This window comes from Monodon monoceros, unplaced genomic scaffold (genome assembly GCF_005190385.1).
Source record: "Monodon monoceros isolate NGI ecotype Baffin Bay Population unplaced genomic scaffold, NGI_Narwhal_1 Super_Scaffold_4, whole genome shotgun sequence".
In the NCBI taxonomy this organism is placed as follows: domain Eukaryota; kingdom Metazoa; phylum Chordata; class Mammalia; order Artiodactyla; family Monodontidae; genus Monodon; species Monodon monoceros.
Genome location: NW_021703781.1, coordinates 23577900 through 23603597, shown reverse-complemented (window position 1 = coordinate 23603597; position 25698 = coordinate 23577900). Strand labels below are relative to the sequence as shown.

The 25698-nt window shown below is 39.3% G+C and overlaps 2 protein-coding genes across 6 annotated transcripts in view; both read left to right on the top strand.

Annotated features, from left to right (window-relative positions):
• Positions 1-9071, top strand: part of PPP3CB (protein phosphatase 3 catalytic subunit beta) — a 48068-nt gene extending 38997 nt beyond the window's left edge. For 2 of the 5 annotated variants that reach the window (XM_029244936.1, XM_029244939.1), the window contains exons 11-14: positions 292-376; positions 1108-1205; positions 6015-6044; positions 7453-9071. In XM_029244936.1, the coding sequence (XP_029100769.1) occupies positions 292-376; positions 1108-1205; positions 6015-6044; positions 7453-7631 (392 nt within the window). In that variant the 3' untranslated portion in view covers positions 7632-9071. The remainder of the gene's footprint in view (positions 1-291; positions 377-1107; positions 1206-6014; positions 6045-7452) is intronic. The other 3 variants (XM_029244937.1, XM_029244938.1, XM_029244940.1) reach the window with 3 other exon arrangements.
• A 1364-nt stretch (positions 9072-10435) lies between these two features.
• On the top strand, positions 10436-22698 carry MSS51 (MSS51 mitochondrial translational activator). The gene is given in 9 exon segments (XM_029200977.1): positions 10436-12173; positions 17091-17298; positions 17301-17334; positions 17616-17759; positions 18584-18720; positions 18926-19261; positions 19264-19491; positions 19803-19896; positions 20201-22698. Coding segments are annotated over 8 exon segments (1377 nt in total). The 5' UTR covers positions 10436-12173; positions 17091-17114; the 3' UTR covers positions 20421-22698.
• The last annotated feature ends 3000 nt before the right edge of the window (positions 22699-25698 follow it).

Below are 25698 nucleotides of genomic sequence, written 5' to 3'. Positions count from 1 at the left end.
GGACTCTAGTTTCTTTCCCATTGCTGTTTTACTGGTTAGTCAGTAGTGTGAGAGTGATAAAGTTGGCTGATTACTTTTCAGTTGTATCTGTGTCAGATCCCAGTATTAGACCAGTGCTGAGCTAAACATTGAAAGAGAAGCTTTTGGGCATGAGTTCATCTAGTTTCTTCCATGTGAGCTGGTGGCGAGGGGCTTGGTGTTGGTTCAGATGAGAGTGAAGCAGGCTAATAGAATGGTACAAGTATGGATGCCCTAAACTTGAGTCTTTCTTTCTATTTATTCCATTGAAAGTAGGTTCAGCTGCAGCCCGGAAAGAAATCATAAGAAACAAAATTCGAGCAATTGGCAAGATGGCAAGGGTCTTCTCTGTTCTCAGGTAATGATATATTTTCCCAATGATTTGTTTTACAGAAATCACTTTTATTATACTTTATTATAAGCGGTGTCCTGTTTGATATCTAAAAGCAATATAGTAGCATTCTTTCTATAAAGAAGTTGTATACTTACATGTTGAAGAGGGGAACACAGGTCCCTTTGAAACTAGTATTTTTGACCCTTGTGATTATTATTGTTCACCTTTGGCATCTCTTGTCCTTCTGTGATGAAAGTATTAGATCTACACCTTAAAATTAGAGCATAATAAGGAGGAGGGGGCACATTTTAGAGTGTTCCTGATGAACTTGCTCATCTATAAAGGAAGTCCTTTTTGCTGGAGTCACAAATTGTCTTCCTGGGGTTAATTCAGGAAGACCAGGTTTAAGGGTGCACATGAATGGGTTAGTCCTTAAAAATTTGTTTGCAAAACTGCTTATATCAGACATGAAATACCATATTTTATCAATATTATGATACCCATTGGTGATGAATCTCACCACATATTTAATAAAGCTTTTCAGGAAGAACAATATATGTCTCAGTTATACGGCATACCCTCATATCTGAAACATTTAGAACGTGGAAAAATATATATCTTGGAATTGAGGAAAATATGGTAATAGCAATGAATGTCATAAGTTACATACATGGCCTACATCTGGGCCCCATCTCCTCTTTTAACCTAAGTACTTGTTGGAAGTCTCTGATCTTTGTTATATCTCTCTGCTATAGGGAGGAGAGTGAAAGTGTGCTGACACTCAAGGGCCTGACTCCCACAGGGATGTTGCCTAGTGGAGTGTTAGCTGGAGGACGGCAGACCCTGCAAAGTGGTAATGATGTTATGCAACTTGCTGTGCCTCACATGGACTGGGGCACACCTCACTCTTTTGCTAACAATACACATAATGCATGCAGGGAATTCTTTCTGCTTTTTAGTTCTTGTCTCAGCAGCTGATACAAGCAGAATACTATATGATAGGTAGTGTCTGATTAATAACCTGACCAGGCCAGAAAATGATACAATGGGTATTCCTTTCAATTGAAAATAATGATCGGTCTCTCAGCTTTTCATGAAATGATATGGGAATAACTCATATCATAATGTCTGAAATATTTATTCGTTTGTCTGATGCACCATTTTCTTTTTAAAGCTTCGGTTTCAGAATGTGAATCAAGGGTATCCATATTACTTAAATGGAAATGTAATTCCAAGTTTCTTATTTTTTTATCTTTCTAATTTATGTAATTGTATTAGACTGTGCTTATATTTTCAGATGTTAATTTTAGAATTAACAATCTGCTTGAGCCCCAGAACATTACTTATGCACTTCACTTGCCAAAACATTTGTGCAAGGTTTTGTACCCTGGTAAATGATGCCAAAGTTTGTTTTCTGTGGTGTTTGTCAAATGTTCTATGTATAATTGACTGTCTGTAACACGCTGTTTCCTTCCTCTGCAGATGTAGCTGCTTTCCTAAATCTGTCTGTCTCTCTTTAGGTTAGCTGTATGTCTGTAAAAGTATGTTAAGTTAAATTACTCTATCAGACACTTGTCTGTCTTGATGTAGAAGCAACTTTGTAGCACCTTGTTTTGAGGTTTGCTGCATTGTTGCTGTACTTTGTGCATTCTGAACATGAATGTAACATTAGATATTAAGTCATTGTTATAAGGGGTGGAATTTAAATCCTGTAAGTCAAAATTGAAAGGGTGTTATTAAGTGTGCCTTTATTTTGCATGAAAATAAAAAGAATTATACGTAAAGCATTCCTGTAATCTGGCTCATTGAATATTTTATATTAAAAAAAAAACTTAAGTTTTTTTGGAGTAAGTATTTGTGTAAATACTGGGTTAACTTTTTGAAAGCCCATTACAGATTAAATAGAAGAAAGTGATGTGAATGTTATAGACTATACCCAATAACTGAAAGTCTAGATTTCTTTCCCTTGTGGTTGGAAAGCAGAAAATGTGATATGTAAAGCCTTAATTTATGTTTTATTGTAGTCACTTTTGACAGCCCTCCAAGGGTCATTGTTGTATTAAAACAGGAAGCAACAGATCTGATGTCTTCTCAGTCATGTTTGGTGTTGTAATTAGTCAAATTTTTAAGGCAAAAAAATAGGAAATTTTAATTTTAAATTTTGAATAAATTTAAATTAGATCGACTTTTCACAATTTCATTTCACTCGGTCTCATAATGCTTAAATAAATAAAAAGAATTTTTCTGTAGACAAATAATTTCTACTTGTAGCCTATACATGTTCTATTTATATGTTATTGTGTTGTCTGCTACCACTACTGGTATATGTGAGATATATAAGTATGTTTTGAAATTATAGCTTCAAATTTTCATTTTGAATGAGGTTTCTTTTTTGATTTAAAAAAAACCTGCTTTGATTTTCTTTATATTTCTTGCCCTTCATTTTTCTTATTATCTTGTAAACATTAGGAAAATGAGCAAAAAATAATTTCATTAAAACAAATTAAGAAGACCTTAAACATTCAATAAAACTAGCAAGAATGTTAATAAAAAAGGATGAATTTTAATAACTTGAAAAATGCCATATCCTTCCTCCTGTTTGTTCAGTAAAGGAAAAGAAAACCGGAAGGGTCTCATACTTAAGTAAATCTAAACTATGGTCATCTCTCAGTTATCCTTGGATATTTTGTTACTTTTATGTTGTATCCACAGCAAACCTTTCTTTCAGATTTTGCAATTAGTGCCTGCTAATTACATGCTTTGTTGAGAGCTCAGCACATCTATTTATTCTTAATTTGCATGCAGCCTGAAGCTCAGTCTTCCAACTTTGAAATCACCCCCAACTGCAGGGAAGGATTGAAAGACAGCTTTACTGAAGGGACTGTCTATTCCCGGCGTAGAGTGAGTTACTGGATGGTGCTGAGCTTAAGGGGTCCGATTTGGGAAACTAGATAGCTCCCTAGCTCTGCCAGCAATGGATCTTGATCGTGTGGTTTACATTTGGTTGAAGTGATTTCTCTATCATAAGACAAACCCATTTTGAAACAAATAACAAAACTCTTACAGAAGTATGATCACCCATGTGATTTTTAAAAATTTATGTAACATTTAAAATTTTAGTAGACATGACCCCTGACGTGAATACCTGAGAGCTAAGTATTGCAAAAAGAAAGTTTTAAAATTCTAAGACCTCCGTCCTATTCTCAGAAAATAGAAATTGTCTCATCAATAACTTTACAGTTAATTTATGATATTTCTCAAGTGTTTTTACAAACTGCATAACTCTGTTGGAGTAGGATTTGATAATCATATTTTATGTGCATTTTCTTCTTGGAAGTTTGATTGGGAGCTAGCCGTTATAATGCTACCTTCATGAGGACCTATATGAGAAAATATGTGGCCATCTATATTATAGTAAGGTCAATTCCTCTTGATCACTTATCCTGTGTAGTATTGAGGAACACAGTCTGAAACATCATTACACTCAAACTTAGTAAGACCATGTCAAGATGCCCCATAAAACTGAAAAAAATTGAGGAAAAATAGTGCTTTTCAGATAGAATTTTGCAATTATCAGATCTCTTTCTTTCCAGCTTAATATGTAAGCTTCAAATGATCTTCTTTGAATTCTAAGCATTCAAGCTTAACATGGTATGCAATTTTGAGTGTGATGTACATTTTGTGTCCTGAAAAGCATTTAGGAGCATTTAGAGGCCTTGGGAAAGAGCAGAGAATATAAATTGACCTAGAAAATGCATATAAAATTAAAAGCCCCCAAAAGTGTATTGTCATTTTCATAATTTGAAAAAAATTTTTATAGACTTTAAAACTATTGACATACTAAAATAGATACTAATTCTTACAGTGATAATCAGTTTTTTATTTTTAATTTATTACTATATATAAAATACAAATTATGAAATATCTCATATAAAATCACTTCTGTTACCACAAGCTCTTTAAAACGTAGATTCTGATAGGTATTTTATTTTTCCCTATTTAATTTCTAAATTATAAAGAAAATAGTCCATGTTTTGAAGAATAGGAATTCCAGGGCTGATCCAGTAGAGGTGGGTCGTTTATCCCAGTTTTCTGTCTGGACAAATTCCAAGAGTATTTTCCAAGTGTACAGGGCTAGATTTTTTAAATGGTGATTTAAATAAGTACAGTGGGTATACAATAAGTATATCTGCTTTAATTTGTAATATGATTTAACAGTGGAGAAAAATTAATTCTTCCTTTATTCAGTGTTTATGCTCCTTTTTTGGGGGTCCCCACTTTACTATCTGATTGAGATTACAAACATCTAATTTAGCCTTCTTTAATTCCTTAGATTCATCAGTGTCCTTTCACATTAATAACTGCTTTGGATAAATTTTATTATTTCTAAATCGTGTACTGCTAAAAGTTCATTTTAGGAATAATTATTCTAATTGGCCTTATCATTGAAGAAGCAAAGTAGAAGGGATGGAACATTATCAATATTATGAGTTTGTGCACTTTGGGTAAAGTAAGAATTGAGACTTGGCAGTATTATCAGGCAATAATGTCCTCTGCAATCTTTGGTCCTGGTCCTCAGTGTGTGAGTGCTTTATACAGTTTGAACCCAGAAATGAACCAAAAGAATCTTTGACTACAAAAATATGTATGACTAAATATGTTGAAATTCTCTAAATGGGCCAGAGACAAGCTATACCAAGAATGTATTTCTCATTTATATGACCTATATGTATGTCCATATCATGAAATGAATAGGATTTATTGCCTCTAAGACCTCAGTTCTCTCTCTTGATTCCTCTCTAGTTGGTAGATGGGCTTGAAAACATGCTCAGTAGCCTTCTTATCGTCACTTGAGGCTGTTAGTACCTGAGGTAGATTTGAGTTCGTGATACACTGAACATAAATGGATTTTTATATATGTTACATGTTGATATCTTTAGATATCTTTAGATATTTGGAACACCAGTTATAATAGAAAGGACGTTTCTAGTAGATAAGAGGAGTCCTTTTAGATTACCCACAGAGGACAGCACTATGGAACTGTTCTAATTAGAGTAATTCACCAAGTTTACTGACCATAAATTTCATTGTAGCCATACCAACTTTTGCAGCTTATGCTTTGCCCTATGAATTAGAAGTGACAGGAAAAGCTTTGCTGACCCCTTCTAGTTTATATCTTAGGGAACCAACTGGTGATAAGTATTATTTCAGTTAGACATGAAAGAAAAGAATCTCATTCTGTTTGCTCTGCTGCAATTCTACCATCATAATTTCACTCTAGAGAATTTCCTTGTGATTGTGATGGATGTGACATAATAAACATGTTGGAAAATTCTAACGTCATCAAAATACTGAATTCAAGATGGGTAATTAATACTAGTGTGCATTTGCATGGATGCTGAGGTGTCTGTGTTTACAATAGGTCTATGTGTTCTGTGCTCTGAGCGATGGTGTCTTAGTGCTGTGTGTAAACTGTGCTGTGTCAGGAATTGGGGGATTGGATGGGGCTCTCTAATACGGGTACTATATATGTTAAATTGTAAATGATAATGTAGTATGGGGTACTGTTATATTTTAAGTAATCATTGCCTTTTCTGCTGTACGATATGACCCTTCTCATCTCTCTCATTCATTTTGCATGCCTCTGCTCACTTCTGTACAGCCACAGTTGAGGCTATTGAGGCTGAAAAAGGTACGATCAGAGTCCTTGCACTGGGCAGAGATCTGTGGTGTGTGGGTGGGCATCAGAGAATGTCCTGTGGGTGTGTCTTACTTCTAGCTTGCACAGTCCAAGATGAATCAGACTCACTGACTCATCAAGTTTAACAGTCATATCTTTTTCTTCTTCTTCTTTTTAAATCACAAGGACTGAGTTCCATAGTGACAATTTGGTTTTTTTCCCTTTTCTAGTATAGTAATGCGACCAGCATTTAATGTTCCAGAATTCTTTAGAGTACAGCATGTTATGGTATAATATTATAGCATTTACAGTTGCAAATAAAGATCTGTTCCATATTTTGCATGATTCTGTGCTACTCAGATTTTTTAATTCTGAAGTGAAATCCTCTCTAGATGTAGGTTTGGTATACTCATGATATAAAAATGACATACTCATTTTCAGTAATTCACCTGAGAGTGCAGAGATGTCACTATGATTTTGTGCTGCAGTCTGGGCTAGTGTTTGCTGATAATATTACATCCGTGTATATCATGTATTGGGTTGGTATTCCACGTTGCTGAAAGCTTTGCTGCCCCAACCCCTTACTTGGTTCACATGCACAGACTCTGAGTCCCAGGGATTGCATATTAAAGCAACCAAATTATAACCAATAGTATGGAAATTTTTTTAATGTACATTTTAATAATAGAGGATACATCACTCCAGATGAAGTGAATGAGAAACCATAACAATTGGAGGAGGATTGCCGTTTATTTTGATTTGGGTTTCCAAAGAACAGGCAGTGAATGGCCAGTGAATTAAGGAAAACATATCCTAAAATATGGAACTATAAATACATTTTACAATCTGCCAAACACAGATCTAACTCCTGGAGGCATTTCCTACCTTTTTCATTTCATATTGGTGGTAATGGGGCGATAATACCTTGACCTCCAAGGTAGTTCTGATCTGCTAAATTTTAACTTTCTTTTCTTCTCCCACGCTCTTGGTACAGATTTGTATGTTGAGGATTAACCTTGTTTAGCCTCCTCACTTGCCCCTACTCTTGTTGCTGCCTTACTGTGATAGTCACTGGTGATCTTAGGGCCTGAGGTAGGAGATAATTGATGTAGTAGAAGTCAGGTTGAGACCCTGAGACCATTGCCTGGAGGTCTTGGGGGCAAGGGAGGATTATTTTTGTGTGTGTGTTTTTTTTAAGGCTATGTAACACTTGTCTATGAAGCTGTCATGTTTATATTTAGGTTTAAACATTTCACATTTTTAAGGGGAAATCTAGAATGGGGATAGGCTTCAGTTAAAGTAAGATTTAAATGTTGCTATGTACAACTAATTTCTTTCTTCTTAAAAATCATTAATTATGTTTTTGAAATCTCAGAAATGTTTTTCAATTACTGACTTATCAAATTTGCATTTTGTTAAGCAATACGAGGATTCTCTCCACCACATAGAATCTGCAGTTTTGAAGAGGCAAAGGGTTTGGATAGGATCAATGAGAGAATGCCACCCCGGAAAGATGCTGTACAGCAAGATGGTTTCAATTCTCTGAACACCGCACATGCCACTGAGAACCACGGGACTGGCAACCATGGTGCCCAGTGACCCACGGCTTCCCAGGGACTCTCACAGCTCGGGCCCCAAATGGACAGATCACCCGAGGAGCTGGAGGGGTCGGTCAAGCTGACTGTAAATGTCACAGTCCCTCTGGAGAAACCATTGTGCTTTTGAGACCCCAGCCCCCTTCCTGGATGGAGGCTTGAGGGCCCTGGGACATGTTGTGCTATCTGATAAGATTGGGTCATCGCTGCCAAGGTGGAGAGCAGTGAGCAAGGGGCTTGGGGCAATTTCCAGTGGAGGGCAACTACACCTCCATTTATGCTTGTGGTTCACACATTTAAGTTTACAAATGAGATTTCTTTTTCCCCTCAGTAGAATTAGATTTTGTTTTTCAACCATAACTTCAAATACAATCCTAAGAGATAATGTGGACTTTTTTTTTCCCCCATGAAATGTCTTTAAAGGATGAGTTAGCATGGTCTTAAATTACATTTCCGAGGTTACTAAGCTGTGTTTTGAATTATGGGCAAAATGCTGAGAAACCCAGTTGGCATTTATACAAAATGCTGACCTCAGGTCTGTCGTTCCTAAATGTGGCTAATTCTGTAATATAGTCTTGGTATTTTTCAATTATGAATGCATAACCTATTTCTAGGCAGACTCTCTTACTTGTACACAAATCCAAAAACTAATTTAGAATCTTTCTTGCCCAGATCTTTTGAGATTTACACCCCAGAGATTTAAGAAGAAAATTTCTAAATTTCAGAATTATGAAGAATTACAGAATTACTCATTTAAGGTACTTTAAAAGAAGTTTGTACATTGTCAAAGTAAATTTTAATTCAAATCATGTCTGTAAAACTTGACGTATTTTGTGTATGCATGTTTTCATTTTGCAAATATTTAATATATAGACCTATGATGTACAGGTACGACATGTATAGGTTACCTAGATGTTATGAGAAATTTTAGTTTACTGTGAGTACTCAAGTTGCTTAAATAGCCACCAGGGTGATTTACTGCTGGCTTTCTATCGTTTTATGTTTTGATGCAAAGGAAATTTTAAAATGTTCTGGAAGTGTTTTTGATTAAGCAGTGCAGCATAGAAGCAACAGTTCTGTTCAGTCATTCAGATGTTAGTGGAAGCATAAAAGTCAAGACTGCATGTTGAACATTTTCTTTTGATAGTTACAGAACTGCTTGGTTAGACTAAATGGAACCATGTGCTAATTTTTCACAATTACTGACCTGTATTGATTGCCACAGTAGTTTGGTATTTCCCTTTACTTTGGTGGCCTGCTTCCCTCATGCCCTGGAATACAACTCAGAGCTCCAGGCAGCGGAACCATCTATTGTTTGTTTGCCAGAAAGTGCACCCTGTATGGTCTCCTTTCTAAGTTGGAAATATTATGCATGTGCAGGACTATTTGAGTATTTTATAAACAGTAGCACACAATAAATTCCATGCATGGGCCGCTGCTCCTATCTCTGTGTTGGGTTTTATTTGGAAGATGTAGTCTGATTTGACCTCATGCAAATCAGAAAATCCTGTTAGTAGAATTGGGATATTCAGAGAAAATTATCTAATGGGTGGTTCATGGTAATATGATGAATTAAATTCTTGTCTTCATAAATTTTTCTTTTTTTTTCTTTTTTTTTTTTTTACTTTGCTTATACTTGTTTTACATGAGCATTAGTAACTGAGCACTCTGGGTGCCTATTATAGGCCTAAATCTGTTATTTAAAATCAGTGTTTCACTTAACTTTTAATTGAAAGAAAATGTTATTGTCTAGAATTTTGTTACAGTAGTATTTGGAATTTATTAAGTGTTTTAACAATAAGAAAAGAATACTGCATTTTCGTTCTTTGTCACAATCAAAATAAGTATAGAATTTTGCAAATTGAGCGAAATTTGCACATTGTTCAACATTTTATAATAATATAATTGTATAGCAACTTTAATTACATTTTTCAACAATAATTATAATGATACACATTATAAAGCATTAATTTAGGGACTTCCCTGGTGGTCCAGTGGTTAAGACTTCGCCTTCCAATGCATAGGGTGTGGGTTCGATCCCTGGTCAGGGAGTTAAGATCCCACATGCCTCGCGGCCCAAAGAATAACCAAAACATAAAACAGAAGCAATACTGTAACAAATTCAATAAAGACTTTAAAAAAAAGCATTAATTTAAATTGAAGTATATATACATGCCTAATTCAAGGTAGCAAACAGAACTCAAATTGTTGATCATTACAGCTTCGCTTGCTGTAATATTAACTTGCATCCCAGTCCATGAGCTGCCTTTACAGTTATTATGTACTGTATACCTTAAATATTCTCTTGATGTTATTGGTCTTTGAAAACTATGCATCTCTAAATTAAGAGCTTAACTAATATATCAGGTAGCAGGAACTTCTTTAGTTCCTTAGGTCCATTACTAGGGTTATATAGTGTTTATGGGAATCATGGGTAAACATAAAATATCATTAGCAAATCAGAAGAATTAGGGTTAATGGCAAAAATTAAGAAGAAAATAAGAGGAAGGAATGGAACTCAGAAAAAGTGGTATACATGAAGAGTGGTAAAAATCACCCAGTGCCTCATAGATCCCTTCCTACTTTTTTTTTTAATTTATTTTATTTATTTTTTGGCTGAGTTGGGTCTTTGTTGCTGTGCCCGGGCTTTCTCTAGTTGCAGAGAGCGGGGGCTTCTCGTTGCGGTGCGCGGGCTTCTCATTGCGGTGGCTTCTCTTCTTGCAGAGCATGGGCTCTAGGCTCGCGGGCTCTAGAGTACAGGCTCAGTAGCTGTGGCTCACAGGCTTAGTTGCTCCGCAGCATGTGGGATCTTCCCAGACCAGGGCTTGAACCTATGTCCCCTGCATTGGCAGGAGGATTCTTCACCACTGCGCCACCAGGGAAGCCCCCTTTGTACTTGTTGAATAGGAGGCTCTTTCTAGTCTGTCTTCTAACTAGTTTCACAACAAACCATAGAAGTACTTTTAAAGGTTTTTTTTTTTTTAATGTAACTCATGATGAATGCAAATTGTGAAAAGTTCAGATCTTTCTAAATTGTAAATTTAAATGTCTACCAGAACAGTAGTAATGATGGTGAAATGTAAACTATTCAATGTCAATTTTTTTCTATATATCATCTCCCTTTATATTCAAAGATGACACTTCTGAGTTAGAAAAGACAATCTGAGTTCTTTTACCTTTTGCAGTTCAGCCATTAACAAACCTCAAAACCTTTCAATTTTCTGCCAGTTAAATTTGAAATTGGCCTGAAACCTTTGCTTAAAATGAATTACCCCTATTTTATTCAGGATTTTTGCCTGTTGCAACTGATTTTCCTTTGTCCACAGCTATTCTACATAATGTTATGTAATGTTTTTTTGCATCCTTAACACTTTTCTTCCACCTTCCCTGCTTGTAGTTTGTGCTTTCTACAGTTTGGGGTTCCTTTGGAATCCATTCTCTGTGTCTGTTCATGCATAGATTTATTTGCCACGGTCCAGGACCTTATTGCAAGTGGTTCTGTTCCCCAATTTGCTGATGTTCACAGAGGCAGGTAAGTGACATAGCTGGGGCCACATATAAGCAGCGTCAGGTCGTAGAGTCATATAGGACCACTGCACTAACAACTCTGATAGGTTCTGGAGCTTGATAGCTCTAAGTGAAAAGGAGCTAGAAATGTGGAATTAAATTCCCTGGATCAGCATCCATTACAGGAAGGAATGAGATGTTTGAGTTCTTTTCTATTTTCTCTTCCTAGAAATAGTGTGTGTTTTTGGTCTTGCTTACTTTAATATTCCAGAAAATTTTATTCCTCTTTTAAAATAAACAGGTGGAATGCCCCTGATGACATTCACTCAGAAAGTGTCTTGCTCTCCTTTCAGGGAAATTGAATTTTACAAATTAATTCTGGACGTTTCCCCTCCAATTGATTTCTTTCTGTACCATTAAATGACCATTTGTATTCTTTTCTGGGTATCATATTTGTACTTAAACCTACATTGGTCACTGTTGAGTTGTGTTTGAGCAGTGTTTGTTACGTTAAAAAGGACTTGGGCCTTGGGAGAACTCATCCTGTGTCTAGATTGACATCTAGAACTCTAGGGGTTCCTGTTCCTCTGGGCTAGTGTTTACCTTTTCCAATCAAATACTGACTTCTGAACTAATCCCAAGGGCTTTTTCCTGACGCTGTGGACTGGGAGCAGAAATGCTGCCTTAATAAGAGAGGTCCAGGAAGCAGTAAGCTTCATCTTTCCTCAGCCTGCCTGGCCTTTGGTGAGTTTGGGAGTGTTGACAGAGTTCTGAGCCTTCCTGGCAGAGAAGGAAGGTCAGAAAGAGAGAAGTCCAAGGGCAGGGCGCCAGGTCCTTATTTGCCTCGTTAGGGAGAATTCAGTGTTGTCTGTCTGGTTGGCAGGGCATACCTAATCACAGAGACTCAGCATTTCAGCAGTTTGCAAAGGAAAGTGATATGAAGGGACAGCTGCAAATCAGCCACAACGTAGATCTGAGGAGATCAAGCATTTACTTCACTTGGAAGAAAGAGAAGGAAGGAAGCTGAGGGCTTAGCAGGGTAAGTTACTTTTCCATCAACTCCTCTGCTTGCTTAGTTTATAGTTGAGTAAAGTATTTATCACTCCAGGGAGTGTTAATCACTGATAAAGCAGCTGAATGTTGTCCTAATAGCAATGTTTCTAATGTGTTTCTCCTTTTCTTTTTCTCTTTCCTAACCCCTTTTGAGGGTCCCCAATGATGAGCTTCACTCACCCTTCTCTTCCCTACTCCCTAAAGACATTTTTTGTTTGCTGGTGAATTTGAGAAAATTAGATGGGCCTCACTGGTCTGGAGATGGTGAGAAGATGACTATGATTTAGGTGAAATTTGAGGCTGTTGGTGGTAAGGAGGGGTGAATATGGGAGACCTAGGTGTGGGGATAAGCTAGCTAATATTTTAGAGAATTTAGAGATGAAGGATAAGAGTTTTTGTAGGCCATCCAGTTCATGTCTCCTCTCCTCTCCAGTCCTTGGTGTTGGTGTTCTCTCTCTAATTAGACCCCAAGTCACTGCCTTTGTTTCTCTCAGGTCAACTCCCCACCCCCGAACTAGGAGGATACTAGGCCTCATTGCAGGAAAGTTAGAACTAGGGAGCCTGGGTACACAAACTCAGACATGAGCCTGATGATATATACAGATGCAAATGCAAAGACCTGGCTCCTCAATCCCACCTTCTTACCTTCCTGCCAGAAAATTATCCATTTGTGTCAGGAACCCACTGTAGACACAGAGGAAAATATGGCATCAGGGATTTCACCAACTTCATGCCTCCCCAAGCTGTGTGATCCCTTGACTTCCAGCCAGTTCAGCCAGTCTTCCAGTGGACTTAATCTTCCATTGGAGGAAGACCTCTCATTGGAAAGGTGGATAAGTACCTTTCTGGTCTTAACTGGCTTCCATTACAGAATAAAGGCCTTTGGTTGAATATCAGGAAGATATTTATTATTACTTCTGGAATTTAAGACTCTTGATTTATCTCAAAGATACTTTTCCTCCATACCTGTAAAGAAAAGATGAGTCCATTCTTTCAAGGTTTAAGAAGGTGGTGTCTTGCCAGAGGGGGCTGGGTAGATACAGCATATGAGTACTTATTCTAGAATTGCAGTGGTTCTGGGAATGTGATGAGAATGTTTGGTGATTAAAAGTGGAGGAAAGGGCTTCCCTGGTGGCACAGTGGTTAAGAATCCACCTGCCAATACAGGAGACACAGGTTTGAGCCCTGGTTCGGGAAGATCCCACATGATGCAGAGCAACTAAGCCCGTGTGTCACAACTACTAAGGCTGCACTGTAGTGCCCGCAAGCCACAACTACTGACGCCTGCATGCCTAGAGCCCGTGCTCCGCAACAAGAGAAGCCACCGCAATGGGAGGCCTGTGCACCTCAACGAAGAGTAGCCCCCACTCCCTGCAACTAGAGAAAGCCTGTGCGCAGCAACAAAGACCCAATGCAGCCAAAAATAAATAAATTAAAAAAAAAAAAAAGTGGAGGGGAGAGCCAGGTCAGTTTTTGGAAATGGTGTCCAAAGGTTTGAAGGCAATTCCATCTACCCTTTAGGAAAGAGAGATAACCCTTAAATCCTAAAATAATGTACTATCTTTAGGTCTAATTTCTTCTTTATTGGTGGGAATGTAGAAGATATGATACGCAGATGAACTTAGTTATCTCTGTTTTGTGGACTCTGAAACTGGCCGTTCATCTGTGGGATGAGGGGGGAGAATAGGGGTGGAATGAAAGGACGAGGAGAAAGAAACTACAAAGGAAAATCAAATTAGTTCCTCCATTAACCTGAGGACCGTGGTTTGCAAGAGCCATGTTGTAAGATAATGGATATTAGCTGGATGATTTGGGGAGGGTTTTTGTTTGATTGTTCTGCCACCTACATCTCAGCTGAATGATCATTCTGGAGTTTTTTCCTAACAGATCTAGTTCAGAAGGATTAAATGTTAGACCATTTTTGTAACAAAACACAATTCTTGATTTGAACTTTTACCTCATTCACAATAAAAACAACCACTGTCACCATTATCCTCTTCATTTCCCTGTCCCTGGAGGCAGTTTATCTGGGGAATAAAACAATTTTTTAGCTTCAAAATCTCTATAGATACCTTTCTTCTTTTTTAAATTGAGGTGAAATTCACGTAACATAAAATTAATCCTTTTAAAGTGGGCAATTAAATGACATTGAGTACATTCACTTTGTTGTGCACCCACTACCTCTATCTAGTTCTAAAACATTTTCATCACACCCCCCAAAAAGCCTATAACCATTAATCAGTTACTCCTCATTCCCCCGTCCCCCCAGCCCTTGGCAACCACGGATCTGCTTTGTCTCTGAATTTACCTATTCTTGATATTTCATATAAATGGAATCATATAATGTGTCGTTTTGTGTCTGGCTTCTTTAACTTAGCATAATGTTTTTGAGGTTCATCCACGTTGTACCATGTATCAGTACATTTCTTTTTATGGCTGAATTTATATATATATACATATATATATATACACACACATATATATGTGTATATATATGTGTATATATATATCTCCCAATTTGTTTATTCATTTATCTTTTGATAACCTTTAGTTTGTTTCTACCTTTTGGCTACTGTGAATAGTGCTGCTATGGACATTTGTGTATAAGCATTTGTTTGCATACCTGTTTTCAGTTATTTTGGGTGTATACCTAAAAGTGAAATTGCTGGGTCATATGATAATTCTCTATTTAACTTTTTGCAGAGCTGCCATACTGTTTTGCACAGCAGCTGCACCATTTTACATTCCTACCATCAGTGCAGGAAGGTTCCGGTTTTTCTGCATCCTCACCAATACTTGTTGTTTTCTAGTTTTTTGATGATAGCCGTCCTAATGGTAGTAAAGTGGTGTCCGTGGTTTTGATTTGCTTTTGATTAGTCGTGTTGAGTATCATGTGCTTCTTGGAAATTTGTATATTTTCTTTGGAGAAATGTCTATTCAAGTCTTTTGCCCATTTTGTAATTGGGCTGTTTGTTGAGTTTCAGGTGTTCTTTACATATTCAGGATATTAATCTCTTATCAGATATATGATTTACAAGTATTTTCTCCCATTCTATGGGTTGCCATTTCACTTTGTCCTTTGATGCACAAAAGTTTTAAAATTTTGATATAGTCCAGTTTATCTATTTTTTCTTTTATTGCTTGTGCTTTTGGTGTCGTATTCAAGAACTTGGCAAATCCAGTATCATGAAGCTTTTCCCCTGTGTTCTTCTAAGACTTTATAGTGGTTTTTTTTTTAACATGAAAGTTACCATTAAAAAAATTTTTTTTAATTAGTTAATTTATTTTTGGCTGTGTTGGGTCTTCGTTGCTGCACGCAGGCTTCAGTAGTTGTGGCTCGTGGGCACTAGAGTGCAGGCTCAGTAGTTGTGGTGCACGGCCTTAGTTGCTCCGCGGCATGTGGGAGCTTCCCGGAGCAGGGATTGAGCCCGTGTCCCCTGCATTGGCAGGTGGATTCTTAACCACTGTGCCAGCAGGGAAGCCCCTAAGACTTTATAGTTTTATCTCTTACACTTAGGTCTTTAGACTTAATAATCCAGCTCAAACCATTCTAGTTCCTTAGTTCCCAGAATTTTCCCATCTACATTTGTTATGGTCACACTCTTCTTTGTGTTTAGAGTTCCTGTTTCCCTATCTTTGTGTATTCACAGTATTGCCATATTTCATGGTCTGTTCCAACTACTGCTTCATAAAGTCTGTCTGTAGCTCACCAACTGAGAGACTCTCTTCTTCTGATCTCCCATTAGTGCTCTAGTTTCACTTTTCTTGTAGGATTTATACACTGCCTTATATTATAGTTTATATCTAACGTCTAAGACATATAGATGTTAAGTATGTTTTTTCACATTTGTTTCTGTTATAGTATTTTGCAAATGATTTTATCTGTTTATCAATAAATATTTATGTTTTATTTTTTCCAATATAGTCCCTTTTGTTTACTCAGCCCTCGTGGAAGGAATGGGAAAAGACAGGCCAGGGAAGGAGGACACCACAAGAGTTCTCTCTAGGTAGTGAGTGGGTGTGGGTTTAGTTCTACTTCAGAGATCACCGTTTTAGAAAATTTTCCTAATAATGTGCATAACTTGGCATTGTAGTGCTAGTGCTCATTTGGTATTACATTTGATTTCTGCTTTTTGGTTTATTGCTTATAAATGTGATGATAGGTCTTTTAAAATGAATGTTTTCCTTCCCCAACTAGATTAGATTGACTGTTTCTCTAGTTAGATGGTAGTTTCGGACAACCAAAACTTTTTTTTTTTTTTTTTGCAGTACGCGGGCCTCTCACTGTTGTGGCCTCTCCCATTGCGGAGCACAGGCTCCGGACGCGCAGGCTCAGCGGCCATGGCTCATGGGCCCAGCCGCTCCGCGGCATGTGGGATCTTCCCAGACCGGGGCACGAATCCGTGTCCCCTGCATCGGCAGTTGGACTCTCAACCACTGCGCCACCAGGGAAGCCCAACCAAAACTTTTGTTGCTTTTTCCTCTAAGTTGATGTTTTAAAATACACGAATAGTATACGAATATATTCTTTGTATAAAAAGTCACACATTACAAACAAGTCTAAAGTTCCCTTTTATCGATCCAATTCCCATCGTAGTGCCTTTTCCCCTCCTCAGAGTTAATCACTGTTATCAATTTTATATGAGCCCTGCCAGACTTTTCTAGGCATCTATATTATATATAGAACTTCATGTATAATACATATATGTATAATTATAGTCACATACAATTATTTCTCTTTTTCACAACTGCCTGTGGTGATCAATAATCTGTAGATATGAAATAAATCTTACTGTTACCTGGGCCTGAGAGACTGGAATGACAAGTGAAAGGTCAGACATACGAAAAAGCATCATATGTGTCCAACTTACAAAATTCCATTCCATATCTGTTCTACGTATAGTCCCCAGGTATCACTGGACAGGCCATGGCTCCACGGTCCCGATGACGAAGGCACAAGAAACTCCCCTCATCAGTGGCTCCCGTGGTTGTGACCCCACCCACAGTTGTGACGCCTGTGCCTCTGACCCTCTCAAAACCTGGCCCTAGCATTGATACACTTGGCTTCTTCTCCTTGGAGAATAATGTTCCTGGCCTATCCCAGCTGATCCTTCAAAGCTGAACATGAAAAGCTATGAAGAATACAAGTGAGTGACTAGCTCTATGGAAGAGTGATATATTGTCACTGGTAGAAGTGATTCATAAGGTGGAGAGGGAGTATAGCTTGGGGAATATGGGGTATTTGCAATGAGGGATTTTCTCATCCTGACTTTTGCCAGTTTTATTACTATAGAAGAAATATAATTTGCTTAAAAGAGAAACAATGGGAGTAGGAGAGGTGCAAATATATAGGAGGCAAGGTAAGAGTCATGAGAAATTTTGGACGTGTTTTTCCTATTGCCACTCCTTCTTCATGCTGTTTCTGCAGGTTGGTGCTAGATGGGGATACTCCTGTATCAGGCTTTGGATATCGATGCCTTCAAGAAATGTTCCAGAAGATGGAGGACACATTCCGATTCTGTGCTCACTGTAAAGTACTCCCTAGTGGCCTTTCAAACTCCAGGGTCCTCCGGCAAGAGGTGATTAGTTGGGGGCTAATAGGGGAGACATCCGGAATGATCCTATTCTAAGACCTCATTGCAGGAGGAAAGGTCTGAGAATTTTCAGAATAACTTCAGGCTTGCTCCTCATTTTGTGTGATCTAGGCCACAGAGAAATTAGAAAAGGGTTGCTTATAAGGCTCCTGATTATTTTGGTATTATGGGGAGGTTAGACAGAGACCAGAGTATAATCATTTCTACCTCTCTCCTCTTTTTTTTTTTTTTTTTTTCTTTTTTTTTGCGGTACGCAGGCCTCTCACTGTTGCGGCCTCTCCCGTTGCGGAGCACAGGCTCCGGACGCGCAGGCTCAGCGGCCATGGCTCGCGGGCCTAGCCGCTCCGCGGCATGTGGGATCTTCCTGGACCGGGGCACGAACCCGTGTCCCCTGCATCGGCAGGCGGACTCTTAACCACTGCGCCACCAGGGAAGCCCTACCTCTCTTCTCTTGAGCACTTAAGTGGTAAGACCGTATCTGTCTGGGGAGGTTGGGGTCAAGCCACGCCTGTGATAACAGGGCAGCCACAAACTCCTGCTGTTTTTTTGTTTCTGTAAGGGATGTAAAAAGTTAGTTCTAGACAGAGGCTGAGGTGTCACTGTAACCCAAGAGAAAAATTACATTCCCACTCCCTCCTGCCTCCTGTGCCAAACATAGTCCCCAAATTTGCTGCAGCAGCTGTCATTCCTCTCCCTACTTTCCTCACCCGGTGATCTTTCTTCCCAGGTGCAGGAATATCAGTTCCCTTCCCCAGGAGTCCCCCATTCACCTTTGAGGTATAGGAACATCTGTTTCTGGGCCTCATTCTCTCAGGTGCAGAAGTGTCTATTACTGTGGTCCAGAGTGCCAGAGGTCAGACTGGCCAGCACACAGGAGGGTTTGTCAAGAGCTGCGTCTTGTAGCTGTGGACCGTCTCATGGAATGGCCTCTGGTCACAGGTGGAGTGACAGTATTGGGGAATTTTGCCATAATGGTCATAGTTGATGGTACTTGGAGAAATATATGAAAGCATGTTGTTTTGAGGAAAAAATGAGGAACTGAGTGGGACAGGGCAGTCTTGGGGACAGGTTGGGAGAATGAACATGGAGGGAATATTGAAGCCAGGGAAGGATTAGGTCATTTCTTATTCCTTCTTTCCTGCAGGTGGTTTTGTCCTTCCCTCAGGACCTTGGTCTTGGCTGACTGAAGGCGCACAGGGCTGGGACACCTGGTTTTCTATGTGACGTTTACAGCTAGAGGCTACTCTGGATGCTATGCTTGGTAGTCCGGCCATGACCACCCTGTGGGCCAGTGTAGGATGGCCAAGGCCAGATCCAGATGTCCTGCAGGGCTCTTTGAAGCGGTTGCTGACAGATGCCCTGTCACGGCCCTTGACACTGGGCTTTGGGCTTCGGGCCTTGGGGATTAATGTTGGCAAGGTCGGGGGAAGCACAGTGCACGTGGTTGGTGCTTCTCATGCAGAGACATTCCTCACTCACCCTGGGACTATGATGAACTTGGCTACGTGTTTCCTGGGCACCTTGGCCTCCATGTAATCATGGTGGGTGTAGATGTAGCTGCTGGCTTTTCACAGAGTGCTTCACCTTCACTCCTGGAACCTGGCACAGTTCAGCCTAGTAGCCATAGGGGCCTCTAACATGACTTCTGGGAGGAGCAGGTAGAGTCTGGGCAGATAGCCCATCCAGATTTGGTGGTGGCATTCCATCCAGGTAAGAGTCATTTGTTTGGGGGAATACAGGGTCGGTCCTCTGGGAGTTTTCCATCCTGGCTCTTGTACCTTTGGAACCCCATTCATTTGGTCAGGTTAAGCGTAATATAATGAAGACCTTGGTTGATCATTAGCCATATGTGCTACACCTGGGTCCATAATTGTCCATTAAAGAATCTGGGGCGGGTGATGGTGGTAAATGAGCATTGGAGGTGAGCAAGGTGAGGGGTGGATGCAGTCAAAGAAGTATGTTGGTTAGGGTCTACCTTAGCGTCTCCCCTTTCTATTCCCATCTCCATTTTTGTTCCATAGGTTTCCATGCTTCCCCGGACCTGATGGAGGCTTGGCTGCCCACCCTCTTGCTACTTCGTGATTATGAGATCCCTACAATGATTACTGTTTACAGGTTTTGACCTCCTCCTATTTGTGATACCTCCCCAATTCACTCACACCTCTATGTAGATGAGCTCATTTCTCTCCCCCTTGCTCATCTTCTGCCTTCTGGTGAGGATTTTCTTCCTTCCCATGCTTGGCTTTCTCATCCCTTCAAAGTGCTATGCTAGTTAATTGAGTAGTTAGTCTAGACATTTGGGAGGGAGGGATAGCTGTTGCGTTAGTCCAGCCTTAGGTAATTTTTGGGATTGATGAGCAGTTCCTCTCCTATCTCTTTCATAATCAGCAGAGCAATTTTTCTTATCTGTCTCCCATAGCCAGCAGGAGTTGGCAGCCTCTTTGCAGATTCTGGTGGACCTGGATACACACATCACAGCCTGTGGAGCTAATCCTTTTGCGTCCCTCAAACCTGAACAGGTCTACTCCAACCCCAACAAGCAGCCAGTATACTGCAGTGCCTACTATATCATGTTTCTTGGAAGCTCCTGCCAGCTGGATAAGAGGCAATTGGAAGAGAAAGTAAATGGCAGGGTATAAATAGCTGAGCCAGATCCTGACTGGATGTCTAGAAAATGCAGAGATTGTGATGAAATTACCTGCTGATGCCAGATTATTGCCAACTTTCAAATCCACTATATCGTAAACTTAATTCACTTGTCCTTGTAGATTCTAAGCTGAATGGGAGATCCTGTATGATGTGACTCATTTCCAAGAGGTTAGCCACATGTAGCTTCTAGAGACAGGATTCTAGATTTAGTGTGTGGAGACAGGATTCTAGATTTAGTGTGTGGCAAAAGGCCCTTATATCAGTCTTTGTAGAGCCTTAAGTTCCTAAGAGTTTCCTTCATGAGAAAGTTATACGTTTTGACTTTAACCGGATGGCACCAAGGAGAAGAATGGCACCTTATTCTTCTGAAAAAGACTTTATTCTTATACAGCAATTTGGGCTAAAAAATGCAGAAGTCTTAATGACTTGAAGTAGTGGAAAAATGAGGAAGTCAGAGAAGTGGTTGGGAACATGGGGGAGGTTGTGAGGATTGGCACACTGTTCTACTTCCTGGCTTTTTCGAGATACATGTCTCATTTTCCTATTTTCTCTTGGGGACTTCTAATTTTAGAGCAGCTTTTTGCCCTTGTGTTGTATTTTAGGTATCCCAGGGTGTATCAGGGTTACTTGAATACACTGGAGTTTGTTATCGCCTGGTCTATACCACAATAAACTCAGTTTGGGGCTTCTTAAGTCACTTGTTTTATCTTATTTCCTATTCACTGCCAAGTGTTACTTGTCTACACAGAACATCTCAAGATTGGAGGTTTCTCTCTTGCCAAAGGAGTGATTAACATCAGCTCTCTGTTTGGGTCTGCCATTCTACCACACCCTGTCTATTGTCATCCTTCTCTTATCACACTCTCAGGATTAGGATATTCCCTAGATATTCATTTCTACAACTTGCTGTGACCTCAGCCTCTCCACTTACATCCAGAATATATATATATAGAACTCTTACAACTCGATAATAAAAGGACAAATAACTCAATTTAAAAGTGGGCAAATGATCTGAACAGATGTTTCTCCAAAGAAGATATACAAATGATCAATCAGCACATGAAAAGATGCTCAACATCGTTAGTCATCTGGAAATACAAATCAAAACCACAATGAAAGAAAGTGCTTCTTTTGCTAGGATGACAACAATAAAAAAGACAGATAATAACAAGTGTTAACGAGGATGTAGAGAAATTGCAGCCCTCATACACTGCTAGTAGGGATGTAAAATGGTGCAGCTATTTTGGAAAACAGTCTGGCAGTTTCTCAAGAAGTTAAACATTAAGTTACCATTTGATCCAGTTATTCTGCTCCTAGGTGTGTACTCATGAGAAATGAAAATATTTGTGCACAAATGTTCACAGCAGCATTATTCATAATAGCCAAAAGGTAAAAATAACCCAAGCGTCCATCAACTTGTGAATAGATAAACAAAATGTGGCATATACATATAATGAAATATTTGGCCATAGAAAAGAATGAAGTACTGATTCATGCTACAACATGGATGAACTTTGAAAATACGCTCATCCATGTTCATGTTAAGTGAAAATCCAGTCATAAAAGACCACATATTGTCTGAGTGCATTTATATAAAATGTCTAGAGTTGGCAAATCTATGGAGACAGAAAGTAGATGAGTGGCAGCATAGAGATGAGGATGGTGAGCATATTGGGGATGATGGCTAAAGTGTATGGGCTTTATTTTTGGGGTGATATAAATGTTCTAAAATTGTGGTGATGGTACAACTCTGAATATATTAAAAACCATTGAATTGTACACTTTACATCAGTGAATTATATCTCAATAAAGCTGTTACGAAAAACAGTTTTTTAAATCAGAGTGTAAAAAATGAGAATATTTGTTAAGTGCTTAACAGTGTCTAGCATATAGTATGTATTTAATAAATGGTAGCTATTATTGAATACATACCACTTTGAATATTATTCAGTAACATAAATAGATTGAACTTACTGAGCAAGATGGTTCGACAATGGAAAAACCAGTCAGAATGCCATTTTTGTGGTTCAGATGATGTAATGCATGTATCAGCTAAAGTGGCCAATGGTAGTAGTTAGGGAAAAGAAGAGGTCTAGCTATAACAAGGAAAGTAAACAGGTAGATAATATTTTGTAGCTAGAATGTGAAAGTAAAATCTATAGGGCTTAATTACTGATTGTTTTGGGTGAAATGTGATATATCTATCAGAGTCTAATCAGGAGACAGAAACCACACAGTAACAGGTGACACAAAAATTTCCAGCTTAGAGTGGTGGTGACAGTACATAAAAGTGCCTTAGCTTCATGCTAAATGCTGAGGATTCCAAATGGCTTTTACCCTTAGAGTGTTTACAGTTTAATAAAAGACTGATGTTAAGCAGGGGCAATATAATGAGTTACATTTTCTAAAGTCAGCATATGAAGTGAAAAAGCTGTATTTTCAAAACTACATTGAAATTCCCTTAGGATAACACTCCATTGTGGATTCCAACATATCCTTATCTCAACAAGTCTATCAGAGCCAGTTATTTCCTCCACTATTGGAAACAGACCTCTGTTTATTTAGTTGATCACTGGATGAAATAATTGGCTTGAGTCTGGGGGGGCCCTGTTGTAGTCAACCAAGTATTTACTGAACATTTTATTTCTAGACTCTAGAGATATCCCTGTTCTCAAGGAGTGTACATTCCGAGGGCAGCAGGGGGAGATGACAAACAGTAAATACAGAATTTTATATGCTTTTAAGTGCTACAAAGAAAATTAAATAGGGTAATTAGTGTGTATAACTGGTAGTGGTGTTAGTGACAGTGGGGCTACTAATGCTACAATGTTCAGGGAATACATACCTCTCTGCGGAGATGGATGACATTTGAGATGTAACATGCAATAGAGAACATTGCAAATAGGAGCAATAACAAGTGTAAAGATCCTGGGAATCTCTGGTGTGTTTGGTCACAAGCTTGGTATGCTTAGACAGAAGGCCATTTTGACCAGAGTTTGGTGCTTGAGAAGGAAGGTGAAGAGGGATGAGATCAGAGAGGTAGGCAGTAGCCAGATTATATGGGGCTTAATAGACCATGGCTAGGAGTTTGGATTTTATTCTGGTTCCAGTGGGAAGCTAGTGGAGGAGTTTAATCAAGGGAATTATATGACCAAATCCGTTATTTAGGAAGATTAGTCTAACTCAGAGTTTCTTAACCTCAGTACTACTGACATTTCAGGCTGAATAATTCTTTGTTGTAGGGGGATGTCCAGTGCATTGTAGAATGTTTAGTAACATCCGTGGCCTCTCCCCATTGATACTAGTAAAACCCTCCTCCCTAGTTGTGACAACCAAAAACGTTTCCAGACATTGCCAAATGTCCCTTTGGGGACAAAATTACTGCTCTGTCTGTACAAAACGTATGTGTGTTTATTTTAATTATATGTATATATATATATATATATTTTTTTTTTTGCTGCCACACTGCTTGGCATGCAGAACTTCCCTGACCAGGGATTGAACCCACGCTCCCCTGCATTGGAAGCACAGTCTCAATCACTGGACCACCAGGGAAGTCCAGTATGTGTGTTTAAACACAGTGGAATATTCACATTAGGAGAAGCATAATGTCTCCTATTTTATGTGAACTCTGGAGCATATGATGACCTTCAGAGGTGTTTTGTTTTTGCTAAGTTCATGTGGTTGAATACAGGCAAGTTAAATACTCATGTGCGTGACTACTGGTTTTTTTTTTTTTTTTTTTTTGGCTGCGTTGGGTCTTTGTTGCTGCGCGCAGGCTTTCTCTCGTTGCGGTGAGTGGGGGCTACTCCGTTGCAGTGCGCAGATTTCTCATTGCGGTGGCTTCTCTTGTTGCGGAGCACGGGCTCTAGGCTCGTGGGCTTAGTAGTTGTGACTTGCAGGCTCTAGAGTGCAGGCTCAGTAGTTGTGGCACACGGGCTTAGTTGTTACGTGGCATGTGGGATCTTCCCGGACCAGGGATCGAACCCGTGTCCCCTGCATTGACAGGCGGATTCTTAACCACTGGGCCACCAGGGAAGCACATGACTACTGTTAAATGTGTCACAGCAGACATCTATAAAAGGTTTTCTTGTGTGCAAAAAAGGGAGTCTACCCAAGGGAAGGTAAAGAAAAGAAGGTCAGGAAAAGCTTCTTGAGGCAGGAAGGAGATGGGTGATCTTTGAATTGAGTCTTAATAGATTCATAATTGTTAAAAGGCGGGCAGTGCTTTCTAGGCAGAGGCAGCATGAGGAAAGGGTCTCTGGCCCTGGAGGGCCTTGTATGTCAAGAAAGAAGGACAAATTGAAAGGATGAAGTGGGAAATCTAGTGGTATCTACCTGAATAGACTATCGGATATTTGGGCCTATAGCTCAGGAAAGTGGGCGGGAAATAGGAGGTTTGGAAAATAACCTCTCAAGCTGATAGTTAAGGCAGAGGGAAGGGTGGGGATGAGATCACCGAGGTAGTAATATAGAGCAAAGGAGTAAGGACAGGCTTCTTAGGGAATGCTTAAATTCCAGAGGTCTCCAGGCAGATTGGACAGAAAGGCCCAATATTTTCCAGACAGATTGGTGAGAGCTGGGGAATTAATGCTGTGTATCCAGAGTGTTGTGCAGTTTTGTTTAAATTTGGCAGTGACCTTTCTCAAGTACCTTCCACTTCACCCCTGTTTTAGGGCCATGTATATCTTGCTTTTGCCACTTAAAAATTTAATCCACCCTATCCCACCCCCATGAGGAAGCTTTTGGGTAGAAAAGCATGTGGAGTAATAGGTTAATAGTTCTCAAACTTTAGTGTGCATAGAACCACGTGGAGGGCTTGTTAAAACAGATTGCTGGGCTTCATCTTTAGAATTTAATTCATTAGGTCTAAGGTGGAGCCCAATGAGTTGCATTTCTAACAAGTTACCAGGTAATGTGGTGGCTGCCAGTCTGGGGACCACAGTTTGAGAACCACTGTAAAAGGTAGCCAACTGGTTCTTTGCTCTGGAATATAAACTTTCTTAATGAGTTTAAGATACTGGTCTGGGCCCTTGAAATTGCCTCAAATGTTTAATGGTAGGGCTCTAGTGTGAGGGGAGCCTGGAATCACCTAACAACTCCCTTCTGGAGTGGTTTTGGTTAGTGCATCTCGTGTTCCCACTATCTAGGAGCCTCATAAATATTAATTCAATTCACAAGGGACTAATAAAAGACACCGTCTTTGTCCTCAGAAGATAGGGAGGACGGCACATCAGGCGGAGAGGCTGCCCCTGGCCTCCCAGTTTC